General features: G+C 41.4%; 1 protein-coding gene across 1 annotated transcript in view; it reads right to left on the bottom strand.

Annotated features, from left to right (window-relative positions):
- Positions 1-9,706, bottom strand: part of Flo2 (flotillin-2) — a 68,234-nt gene extending 58,528 nt beyond the window's left edge. The window contains exon 1 of the mRNA XM_071691137.1: positions 9,275-9,706. Coding sequence (XP_071547238.1) covers positions 9,275-9,323 — 49 coding nt within the window. The 5' untranslated portion in view covers positions 9,324-9,706. The remainder of the gene's footprint in view (positions 1-9,274) is intronic.
- Positions 9,707-13,002: the final 3,296 nt, after the last annotated feature.

Genomic DNA, 13,002 nt, shown 5'->3' with positions numbered 1-13,002 from the left:
TTCCCACGGTCACTTACTTTCCATGACGCAGCATCTTGTGGTGGGACGCGGGGCCCCCCTCACCATCCCGCAGTCTTACACCTCACACACTCTCCTCTCTCACAACCTCAAAACTGACTCACTCATTCTAACAACTCGTCATTCACTCCCAAAATGAACCCATGACTGACAATTATGTAATGTGAGTAGCGGTAGAGACAGTATTATTCGTGAAGACGTGCAGTAAGCGCTACGCGCCAAATATTCCTTTCGCAAAATTTCGTTGTAGGTACCAGCGAGCAGGCTGCCTCACTCCTCTGTCACCCTCGCACAACTTTACTCATTCTATCACAGACTTTTGACTCACTCTCCTACAACTCTCTCTCTCTCTCTCTCTCTCTCTCTCTCTCTCTCTCTCTCTCTCTCTCTCTCTCTCTCTTAGCATCACACAATTCATCCCACCTCATGTCCCAATCAGCAGCAACAGATGGGTCTATCCTCCGAGCCTCAGGAAGTCACTCTGTCGTGCGAACGGCGGAGTCCAACTATCCCCCCCCAACCCCTCACACTATCCCTCCAGACCCCATCCACCACTGCAAGTCAAGCATCACCCCCCCCCCTTCATCCACCACTGCAAGTCAAGCATCACCCCCCCCCCTTCATCCACCACTGCAAGTCAAACATCAACCCCCCCCCACTCTCTATCCACCACTACAAGTCAAGCATCATCGCCCCATCCGGCACAAAACGAAAGCAATATGTACGATACACGTTCACCTGTTGCAAAATGAATGAGTCATTTACCATACTATATCAACAAATGTAATGCTATACATCATCAGCTCTAATTATTCACATAATTAGCCGACTTGATGAGTTCAATTAAGATATATCATCAAACGTTTTAGTATATCTATTCCCAATATTATTAACCTCTTTAGTGTTATCAATTAATAAGTATCAGCAGGCCAATCTAATTATTCATTATATCATCAACACCTTAAATATATTCAATTACGACAATGATTACCACTTTAATATCATTAATTACAGTTCAGTATCACCGCCTTTAGAATAATCAATTCCGTTGTAGTATCAACCCCTTTAATATAATCAATTCCGCCACAGTAACAACGCCTTTATTAAGAGTTTTTACGATAAAGAATCAAACTCTTTATCCGTTACAAATTACACAACATTAAGCTCTTTTGTTCAACGGTTTACGAGATAACAAGCAACGCTATAGCACGTTTTATGAACCGTCTAGCATAACCGAGTCACACATAATTTGATACAGAACATGGGAAGATGCAACAACGCGTTGAAACCCCCAAGCCTACCCTATATATATATATATATATATATATATATATATATATATATATATATATATATATATATATATATTTATTTATTCATTTATCTTGCTTTGTCGCTGTCTCCCGCGTTTGCGAGGTAGCGCAAGGAAACAGACGAAAGAAATGGCCCAACCCACCCCCATACACAATGTATAGACATACACGTCCACACACGCAAATATACATACCTATACATCTCAATGTACACATATATATACACACACAGACACATACATATATACCCATGCTCACAATTCACCCTCTCTCCCTCTATTCATTCCCATCACCACCTCGCCACACATGGAATACCATCCCCCTCCCCCCTCATGTGTGCGAGGTAGCACTAGGAAAAGACAACAAAGGCCCCATTCGTTCACACTCAGTCTCTAGCTGTCATGCAATAATGCCCGAAACCACAGCTCCCTTTCCCCATCCAGGCCCCACACAACTTTCCATGGTTTACCCCAGACGCTTCACATGCCCTGATTCAATCCAGACAGCACGTCAACCCCGGTATACCACATCGATCCAATTCACTCTATTCCTTGCCCTCCTTTCACCCTCCTGCATGTTCAGGTCCCGATCACACAAAACCTTTTTCACTCCATCTTTCCACCTCCAATTTGGTCTCCCACTTCTCCTCGTTCCCTCCACCTCCGACACATATATCCTCTTGGTCAATCTTTCCTCACTCATTCTCTCCACGTGCCCAAACCATTTCAAAACACCCTCTTCTGCTCTCTCAACCACGCTCTTACCCTTACGTTACTTACTCGATCAAACCACCTCACACCACACATTGTCCTCAAACATCTCAATTCCAGCACATCCATCCTCCTGCGCACAACTCTATCCATAGCCCACGCCTCGCAACCATACAACATTGTTGGAACCACTATTCCTTAAAACATACCCATATATCATATATATATATAATGATGTGTCGCCTCACGAAGATCAGGGACAGCCAACCAGTGCCTATTTCGCACTAAATTGAGTCAAGGTACTCTAGAGACATCCACTTAAATCTACAGCAAGTACTGACACATGAAATCAATGTAAAAGAATTTCACCTTTATTGGCGGGAAACATCATCGTTGGTGAAGGAAAAGACGGCTATGTCTGATGGTACAATATGTATGTGTGTGAGGCACGACCAGGGCACGTGAAGCGTCCGTGGTAAACCATACAGAGGTCTGTGGGGCCTGGATGTAAATAGGGAGCTGTGGTTTCGGTGCATTACGCATAACAGCTGGAGAATGAATGTGAGCGGATGCGACCTTTCTTCGTCTGTTCCTGGCGCTACCTCCCTAACCCGGGAACGGCGATCATGGATATATATATATATATATATATATATATATATATATATATATATATATATATATATATATATATATATATGTATGTATGTATATACAGGGTTCTTTCTATTAAGGTCCGAGTAATGTGAGACTGAGGGAAACGGTACACCATGGAACCAGTCTAAGCTTTAGATTAAAGCATAGATGCCAAAGCTTGAGGAGAAGAGCAGGTCAGCTTTAGTCAGGCAACTCTTACCACCTGCTGGGCCGAAGGTCTCAAGGAGCGATTTAAATTTTCTGTTAAAAGGAAATACTACATTGATATTTTCTTTTCGAGAGAAAACAATAACTCAATCTTCCGTCAAAGATCTAAATTTGTTCCATAGAATCTCAGTAACTATATTTTTATTAGAGGAAAATGAATAAATGAAAAAAAATATCAAAAAACGGAGTTATTACACGTCAACCACACGAATATCTTCCTCTGCAACTTTCCCGTGAAATATGAATATCCTAAAACATAAAATGAAAGACTACTATTGTGTTTGTAAAGTTACCAGCTGCATGATTATGGAAATCCTGCTTCCGCATGGAATGCTAACGCTGAGGGGGAAAATGGCATCATACACAATCATCATAAATTGAAACTGTTATTCCCATCACACTTCCACACGTCTGTATGGAATGCTAATTGGTACGTATGGAGTAATAACCTTTTCTTTAGCAAACATTTTGAGTTTCCAGTTGAATCTTCAACGTTTACGAAAACTTCCAACAGAGCAAAGCGACATCGGCCGGCAGTTTTAACATCCGTGGAGGAATACTACACGTCATAGGGGATAGGATAGGGGATTAAGAATACTTCCCACGTATTCCCTGCGTGTCGTAGAAAGCGACTAAAAGGGGAGGGAACGGGGGGCTGGAAATCCTCCCCTCTCGTTTTTTTTTAATTTTCCAAGAGAAGGAACAGAGGGGGCCAGGTGAGGATATTCCAAAAAAGGCCCAGTCCTCTGTTCTTAACGCTACCTCGCTAACGCGGGAAATGGCGAATAGTTTAAAAGAAAAAAAAAAAAAAAATATATATATATATATATATATATATATATATATTTTATTTTTTTTTATTATACTTTGTCGCTGTCTCCCGCGTTTGCGAGGTAGCGCAAGGAAACAGACGAAAGAAATGGCCCAACCCCCCCCCCCCATACACATGTATATACATACGTCCACACACGCAAATATACATACCTACACAGCTTTCCAATGGTTTACCCCAGACGCTTCACCTGCCTTGATTCAATCCACTGACAGCACGTCAACCCCGGTATACCACATCGCTCCAATTCACTCTATTCCTTGCCCTCCTTTCACCCTCCTGCATGTTCAGGCCCCGATCACACAAAATCTTTTTCACTCCATCTTTCCACCTCCAATTTGGTCTCCCTCTTCTCCTCGTTCCCTCCACCTCCGACACATATATCCTCTTGGTCAATCTTTCCTCACTCATCCTCTCCATGTGCCCAAACCACTTCAAAACACCCTCTTCTGCTCTCTCAACCACGCTCTTTTTATTTCCACACATCTCTCTTACCCTTACGTTACTCACTCGATCAAACCACCTCACACCACACATTGTCCTCAAACATCTCATTTCCAGCACATCCATCCTCCTGCGCACAACTCTATCCATAGCCCACGCCTCGCAACCATACAACATTGTCGGAACCACTATTCCTTCAAACATACCCATTTTTGCTTTCCGAGATAATGTTCTCGACTTCCACGCATTCTTCAAAGCCCCCAGAATTTTCGCCCCCTCCCCCACCCTATGATCCACTTCCGCTTCCATGGTTCCATCCGCTGCCAGATCCACTCCCAGATATCTAAAACACTTCACTTCCTCCAGTTTTTCTCCATTCAAACTCACCTCCCAATTGACTTGACCCTCAACCCTACTGTACCTAATAACCTTGCTCTTATTCACATTTACTCTTAACTTTCTTCTTCCACACACTTTACCAAACTCAGTCACCATATATATATATATATATATATATATATATATATATATATATATATATATATATATATATATATATATAATGTGTGTGTGTGTAAATCTAAACTGAGCCACCATGAACATCACGACTCTACACTTAAAACGAATTCCCAAAAAATTTACAGAAAGATGGGAGTGATTTCATGGTGTGCTACTTAAGGAACTGAGCTGCCTGAAGTCAATGATCCCTATCCCTAATTTCCCACTAAACATCCCAAAGCTGACATTCAAAATAACGTTCCTTTATGTCAGGAATTGCTAAAGGTATGTGCAACCCACAAATAAATTTGAATTAGAATTTCTGGAACCAAAGCACCACTAACGTAAATCATAAACGTTTTAAAACTGAAAAACTATAACAATGAGGAGGCACGAAGCAAGTCCAGTCTGGTACCGGAGACGGTAATGCCAAATACTCGTTTATCTCACAGAAAATGGTGTATGATAGAAAAACAAAGTGTGGAGTATATTTACTCTCTAGTCTGCCAAGTCCAATCGCCCACTTGTTGGACACACAACACTACCCACACATCTGTAACACATCACCATTACCCATACACCTGTTGGACATTTAACACTACCCACATATCTGTAACACAACAACATAACCCACACACCTGTTGATTACAGAGCACTTCTCACCGACCTATTGGACACAGCATTTCTCGCCCACCTGTTGGACATACAGCACTTCTCACCCACCTGTTGGACATACAGCACTTCTCATCCACCTGTGGGACATACAGCACTTCTCACCCACCTGTTGGACATACAGCACTTCTCATCCACCTGTTGGACATACAGCACTTCTCATCCACCTGTTGGACATACAGCACTTCTCACCCACCTGTTGGACATACAACGCAGAATACCCACCTGACGGACATACAAAACTACCCACCCACCTGTTGGATATACAACACGACGCACCCACCTGTGGCACAACACTACTACCCACACAAGATTACCCACCTACTTGTTTAACATACAAAACTATCCATCCACTTGTTGAACATACCTCACTACACATCCAATAGCCGTACATACAAGACTACCCATCCACCAGTAACACACCAACATTACCAACACACCTGTTGTGCATGTAACACTATCCACAAACCTGTGGGATATACATCACCACACATTTACCTGTTGCACATACAACGGTGCCTATCCACCTGTAACTTTCCCTTACCCATCCACCTGTTGGACATGACAAACTTTCTTCCCCCCCCCAAAAAAAAGTATACAAACACTACCCGCCAAACTGCTAGAAAAACAATACCCACCCACCTGGTGAATATACAACGCTACCCATCCAGCTGTTGGATATGCACCACCCACCCACCCACCTGTTGAACATACACCACCACCCATCCACCCACCTGTTAAACACACAACGCTATTCACCCACGTGATGAACATACAACACTACTAATCCATCTCTTGGACATACAACAGTACTCATCCACCCGTTGGACACAGAATACTACGCATCCACCTTTTGGGCACACAGCACTAACCACACACCTGATGATCCTACAACACTTGATACCCAACTGAAGCATACCAACACTATCCATCCCCATGTTAGACATACGATACTAACCATACACCTGTTGGACATACAACACTATCCATCCCCATGTTAGACACGATACTAACCATACACCTGTTGGACATACAACACTATCCATCCCCATGTTAGACACGATACTAACCATACACCTGTTGGACATACAACATTATCCATCCACATGTTAGACACGATACTAACCATACACCTGTTGGCCATACAACTCTATCCATCCACATGTTAGACATACGATACTAACCATACACCTGTTGGGCATACAACACTACCCACCCATCATACCCAACAGCTGTGCTCAAGAGGCACATTCTGTATATCACATTTACTATGCCAGTGAGAATATAGGAAGCATCTGCCAGACCGGTTTTCAGGACTTTCATTTCCTCCAGACTCACTCGGCAGGTCTGGCTGCTGAGTCGGCCTCTCGATGGGAAGGAACCCGTTTGACAGCCGCTCTTTGGCCGAGTAATATAATACTGATCTTGTGATCAGGGCTGGTAAGTTCGAACCTCACAGAAGTACAAGGATGGATTAACTTCATCATAATTCTTGTGAACATTATCATCACCATCAGTACGCCTTCGCTGAACTAGGTTAGGTGACGCCCATAGCAATACAGTCCAACCTTATCATGTCATATTATAAATTCTTAACCTCATCGACCACCTTGAACTCATAATAATATAATGTAAATCAGCATCTGCCGAGTTTAAAATCACATTCATTCATTCGCTTGGGTGCTTCGAATGACTACTGAAAAGGCGCGTCTCCTGGAGTTGTATAAAAGGTTGACACCGTAGCGGTATTTTCGCTGATCACCAGCACTACTGACAGATCCAAGATGTTCCAGTTATTAGGCTATTTGCATCTCAGAGGTGATAATGGTGGAATAGGTCACAAGCATTATAATCCAGCGAACTTAGACTAAGAATGTTCTTGTCACAAGTGCTTGACAGTACATCTAACCAGTACAACGTGTGTACATTCCGATGTCACCATGGCTGTTTAATTTGCTTATGGATGGGGCGGTGAGAGAGGTAAATGCATGAATCTTGGAGAGGTGAGTAATGCAGTCCATAGGAGATGAGGGGGAAGGTGGGGAGGCTGACAAGTGAGTCAGTTGTTGTCAACTGATGATACAGCATTGGTGGCAGATTCGTTGCAGATTCAAGTGAGAAACTGTAGAATTTGAGGGTAACTGTGAACAAAAACAAGGTTATTAGGTTTAGCAAAAAAAGAAAGACAGGTATGATAAGGCATCTGAATGATAAGGCATGGCATCTGAAAACAATTACATTCGAAGGCAAATTATATATCTATACACTAGCATATCCACGTCATAAACCAGTGTGTGGTGGCGCGTGACAGCTGTAAACCACATGATTATAAGAAGAAAATGAAGCTCAGTCCAAGATAGCATTTCCGGAGCAGTAAAAACCCTACTTAAGTATTCCCACAGATCATAGTAATTGCAATTTGAGAATTCATTAATTGCGCATGATAGTGGAATTTGCTGTCTGCTATCTGATCAGAAACCTAAAGTCGTGAGTTCAACAACCTAAACCTTTCCTATCAGAGATACTCTAGCTTATAGAAAAAAAAAAAAACTCCGAAATTGTAGTAAACCAAAGAACACATAAGCACGATCCTCAAGTCTGACAGCCTGATCTTTCAAGAGTCAGGTCAAAAATCAGACCATTATACCCATGGATTGCACAATTCTACTTAAGGGGTCAACCTAGTATAGGTTAACAACCTAACACAGCATATGAATCCTAGGCTGATATATAACCCATGATATAACAAAATAGAATGACCACGAAACGCGGCGAATTTAACAAGAAAATCGATGAGAACCATATCAATGGAATCATTACAAACAGCAGTAAAACTCTACGCTATGTGCTTGTCTCTACTCCAGACTACGAGTCCACACACTCACACACGATGAGTAAATGTTTACTTATAACCCTAAAACTAAAATTATCTCTATTCTACATGGAGCTAACACTTAGAGAAAGTTAGGTTCGCTTTTTTTGTGGGGTACTTTAAGCACTGTTGCTTGTGTAACCCTCCCCCTCCCAAACACTTGATTGCCGTTTCCCGAGTTAGCTTGGTAGCGTTAGGAACAGACGAAAAAAAGCTGCATTCTCTCACATACATTCTCGAGCTGTTATGTGCAACGTACATAAACCACAGCTCCTTATCCACATTCTCTTGTAATACAAGAAAAACAAAAAGTCAACCCATATTGGCACTAATGGAATAAAGTTCTACTAGCGACATCAATTACAATATGATTTTCGTCGGTTTCCGCAAGTTAAATTTGCCACGTCTCTGAAGTCAATAATAATCCTAAGTTACGATACGGTGGCACTGCAAAAGTTTGCAGATTAGTGAGGATGGGTAATGCGTATGCGCGCCCAACCCGACAGCACGGTCATCGTGCACACTGACATGCTCGTGGCCCACTACAACCAACCATTACAAAACATCATAAACTATGTCTTGCCTGATATCATTCATGCTCATTTTCACAAACAAATTATGTATACATTCTTCTTTATCTATTCCTATAACATTCACCCATACGGCGTAAAACATTCATAAATGTGTTCTTAAGTAATCTACCATTCGCTCCCGAAAAGGGGCGTGGTCATGTACTGCTCAACGATCTTGCAAAATGTTTCGCATAAACTATAGGCATAAACAATTTTAAGTCTTAAGGAGGTAATACTAGTATCTTTACTAGGTCATCATTACTTACTAGGGCATCATTACTATCTTCAACACTACCTTTCAAGTAACGGTTGTAATAATGGCTCCTACTGTAACAGTTACATACTGTTACCCAACATCATTCATAAAAAGAGGTAATTAATAGAATCAAAGTAAAGTCATGCAAATTCACTTACTCCAAGTGAGCGTCAACTGGATTCCCTTACGCTATTCAAAATGTCAACTACCAATATCGACTTACCAGAAACGACAAGCGCCTCGTTGGGTCCAACCGTATGTATATTCCCCATCTTGACAGACTGAAGCTCCTGTACTACTCGCTAGCGATCTGTGATCACAAGCACTGACACAAATTCTTGTATGGGTAGCGGCCTCAGTACTGCGCTACGTAAACATGCAGACGACGCCCTGCGTCTCCCCACTGCGCTCCGATCTCATAAATGTGATCTACGCTCTATCTCTCACAACTTGCTACCCATAATAATGCTGCACCAGTTACTATAGTAACACAGGGATACTTCAGACTTCGTGTAAAATGTACCGAATCTACTTCTTATCTTAAGGATTTATAGATCTCACAACACTGTCGGCCTCAATGGTACCACTCACGACGACCCCAAGCCAGCTACTGAGTGCGGCGGCACAGCTTTCGTATCCCTCTGGCGCGGGAGACATCTTCACCCAATATTTACTCATATATATTTGGACGATAATTATCCAACGTTTTCAGATTAGAGTGACAACACACCCTAAAGGAAATTCTGAAGAAAAACATAATCAAATTTCAGTATCATAAGATATATTTCTCAAGCAACAACGAAAAGTTCCTTATTGGAATGTCTAATCCAAACTTTATAGGTCTCACTTTGGGAAAAAAGTGGTCAATAGCGGCGGGAACGTATTGCATTAGCTATGACCAAGTAGGAAGAAATGGGCATTCCAAACGGGAAGGCTCAACTAATAATGATACAGAAGATAAATAAAAGCAAATGGCATAGCCTGTAAAAACGTTAATTAGCTTTTCAAGGACGAAAACTTATTTTTTCAAGAACTAATTTGCTTACATATTAGATTAAATTCAGTATATTTGAACAGTGATAAGTGATTGACGAATAATGATCGCATGTAATCAGTGACGATTTATGCCAAACACTGCAACATATCTCTACTAAGGCACAAGAAAAGTCAACATTCTTTGATTACTCCATACCAATGACGACTTTAGCATACAAATATTAAGGTTACAAAATTATGTTATCGCTCTCCTCTAACTTGTACAAATTACTCTGGAGTGAACTGCAAATTTATGAATTCTAGAATATCACTGTACGTCCAGATTTACTATTACAGCATTTTCACGGCCTTCAGATCAATAATCTAAATAAGTACGTTGGATGACTCCTGGTATCAGGTGATATCAAGATATATGTGTAGAAAAATTAAATAGACAAGAAAGGAGATCCACAAGATCCAAAACACATACTATAGCATCACCTCTCAGGCTTATTCTTTTCTATTTGAATATATCTGCTCATGACTCTGGATGACCCAAAAAGGAAAGCATGAAAGCACGACATTGTACTGACAGAACAAACGGAACCGAAAAACAAGAATAATAATAATTATTTCTTTTGACAGCAGCCTTGGCAAGGTTGTTTTGTAGCAGGGTTGACAAGGTTGTTTTGTATCAGCCTTAACAGGGTTGTGTTGAAGCAGCCTTGACAATGTTATGCTGTGGCAGCTGTAACTAGGCTATGTAGAACGTTTTTGAAAAATGCAACAGTAAAGATTTAATGGAGGAATATTTTCTTTTCTTTGGTGTCGTGAAGGTGGAGTAAGTAGTTTGAGTTAGGTTGAGTTTTGTGTAAGAGGTTATAATGATGATAGATAGTCTTTATGAAGCACAACACATTTATTTGTTTTAAAAAATATAAGATAATGCAACATTGATTTGCAGTAATTCTAATTCTACGTAATTTGCCACGTCATGCTTTTTAATGTTTAATCAAGTCTGGTCATCTTATGTAATATTTCCACAAAGAAAATATATCATCTTTCAGACATATATTATTCGCAATCAATTAGGTATCTTTTCATATCCGAGAGTTACTGGAACCCACATGCGAATGAAGTCACTTATGATGAGGAAGTATCAGTGGGAGTAGTCTTGTGAAGAACTTCTCGCTTCAGAGAAGTCCATTATTTCCTTGCTTTTTGGAAGTGGTGCGTCCCTGGGCTGCAGGGGCGTCTGAAAAGGAGGCTCTAAAGTACACCAAGATCCGTTTTCAGGAAAGGGATCTGGAGCAATTGTAACAAAATAAATACATGAGATCTGAGGGTATGTCTACAGCAGGGTTACGAAATCTTTTTGCTTTTGGGGCCACATCAGTAGACTGAATCATTATATGCCGTATTTGTTTCTCTGGTTATGATGTATTAATCTAATCTTTAATTCTTGGTGGAAATGGAGCTACAGTTTATAGTGTACATTGCCTATTTTAGAATTTTGAAACATTATATTATTGGTTATGCTTAAACGATGCAGCGAAGTAAATCATATTCATTCTTCGTATGAATTACATCTTCCAACTATAATTAAACTTCGTAGTCTCGGTACGGAGTGGGGACTGTCATCACTCAGTCTATTTCGAAACTTTGAATTAAGATTCATGAAGTTTCTCAGCGTCGCAAGTCAACGATAGTCTAATGATTTTCTGCTCCATCTTACACAGTGCATCACGGGTGCGACGCGCATCATGTAGTCAAGGACCGCAGGTTGTTCATCCACGACCTTAAGTTTATGTCTCTATTAAGATACCTTCCCAGGAAGTAGCACGAGAGATATGCAGAGCTGTGTGGCCAGTTGATGAACGGTGATCCCAGCCTTGCCCATTAGTACCTAGGAAGCAGGACTACACCTGGCCCATTAGTTCTGAGAAGCAGGGCTCTATACCTGGCCACCATTACCTGTGGAGCAGGATTCTACATCTGATCCATTAGTACCTGGAGAACAGGCTCTACACCTGGTCTGCCAAAACCTGGTGACTGCTAATCGATATGGAATGAAGAGTTTGAAGGCAGAAGCTGAATGGGCTAGGCTACAGCAGCTATTGTCCGTATTATGCAGGGACAATTTTTCAGATGTTTGGGAGGGCTGAGTTAGATTGGGTTGCTTTCTACAAATCGAAAGGAATGTGATTCACGGAGACCAAAGTGATTAGAATAAAGCGTTAGGAAACAATACTAGAAATGCTTCATAAGTGCACAAACTTAGAAACGGAGGAAACGGCACAATGGAGACGGAGTCCCGTTGGTTAGATAAGGAAATGAGGAAATACGTGAAGACTATAATGGTAAGTATGTATTGTTTGAGAGGAATCAGGAGGAGGAGAGTAGATGCATCATTAAACACAAAAATGCTCTTGTGCAGGCGCTGTGGAGTGGTACTTTATTTCATTTGGGTGGTTAGGATTGGGGGCGTGAGAAGTGTTTATCCAAGATTATTCCTCATCAGTCCCTCAACACAACTCTGTTGCTTTTCCAACACACATTCAACATTTCTGCAAAAGCTCAGCAACTCGCTCAACAACTCTCCAACGTTCGTACTACAAAATTTCCCCACCACTGCCGCAACTCTCGAACAGCCCTTCACATGTCCCACACGACTGTTTTCCAACATATTTCCCGACATTATTTCAGCGCCAGCTCCTCCACATTAAATCTTGGAGCGTGTCCCTAAACTTCAGCATCTTCCCATCACGTCTCCAACGTTGTGTCAACACTTTGACGCCTCATATCAAACCGCAAACATCTATAAAATTGTCCTTTACACCAGCAGCTTCCCATTTGGTCTCCAGCATATCTACAGCACTTTCCCAAACGCTTCAAGTTTCTGACATGACATTACTCAAACACCAGTGCTATTCATTAAAGCTCCCTGAATCCAAATTCCATTGAATAACAGCTCCA

This window comes from Panulirus ornatus, chromosome 50 (assembly GCF_036320965.1).
Source record: "Panulirus ornatus isolate Po-2019 chromosome 50, ASM3632096v1, whole genome shotgun sequence".
NCBI classification, from domain to species: domain Eukaryota; kingdom Metazoa; phylum Arthropoda; class Malacostraca; order Decapoda; family Palinuridae; genus Panulirus; species Panulirus ornatus.
The sequence above is the reverse complement of the archived record's forward strand: the minus strand, read 5'-3'. Positions and strand labels throughout refer to the sequence as shown.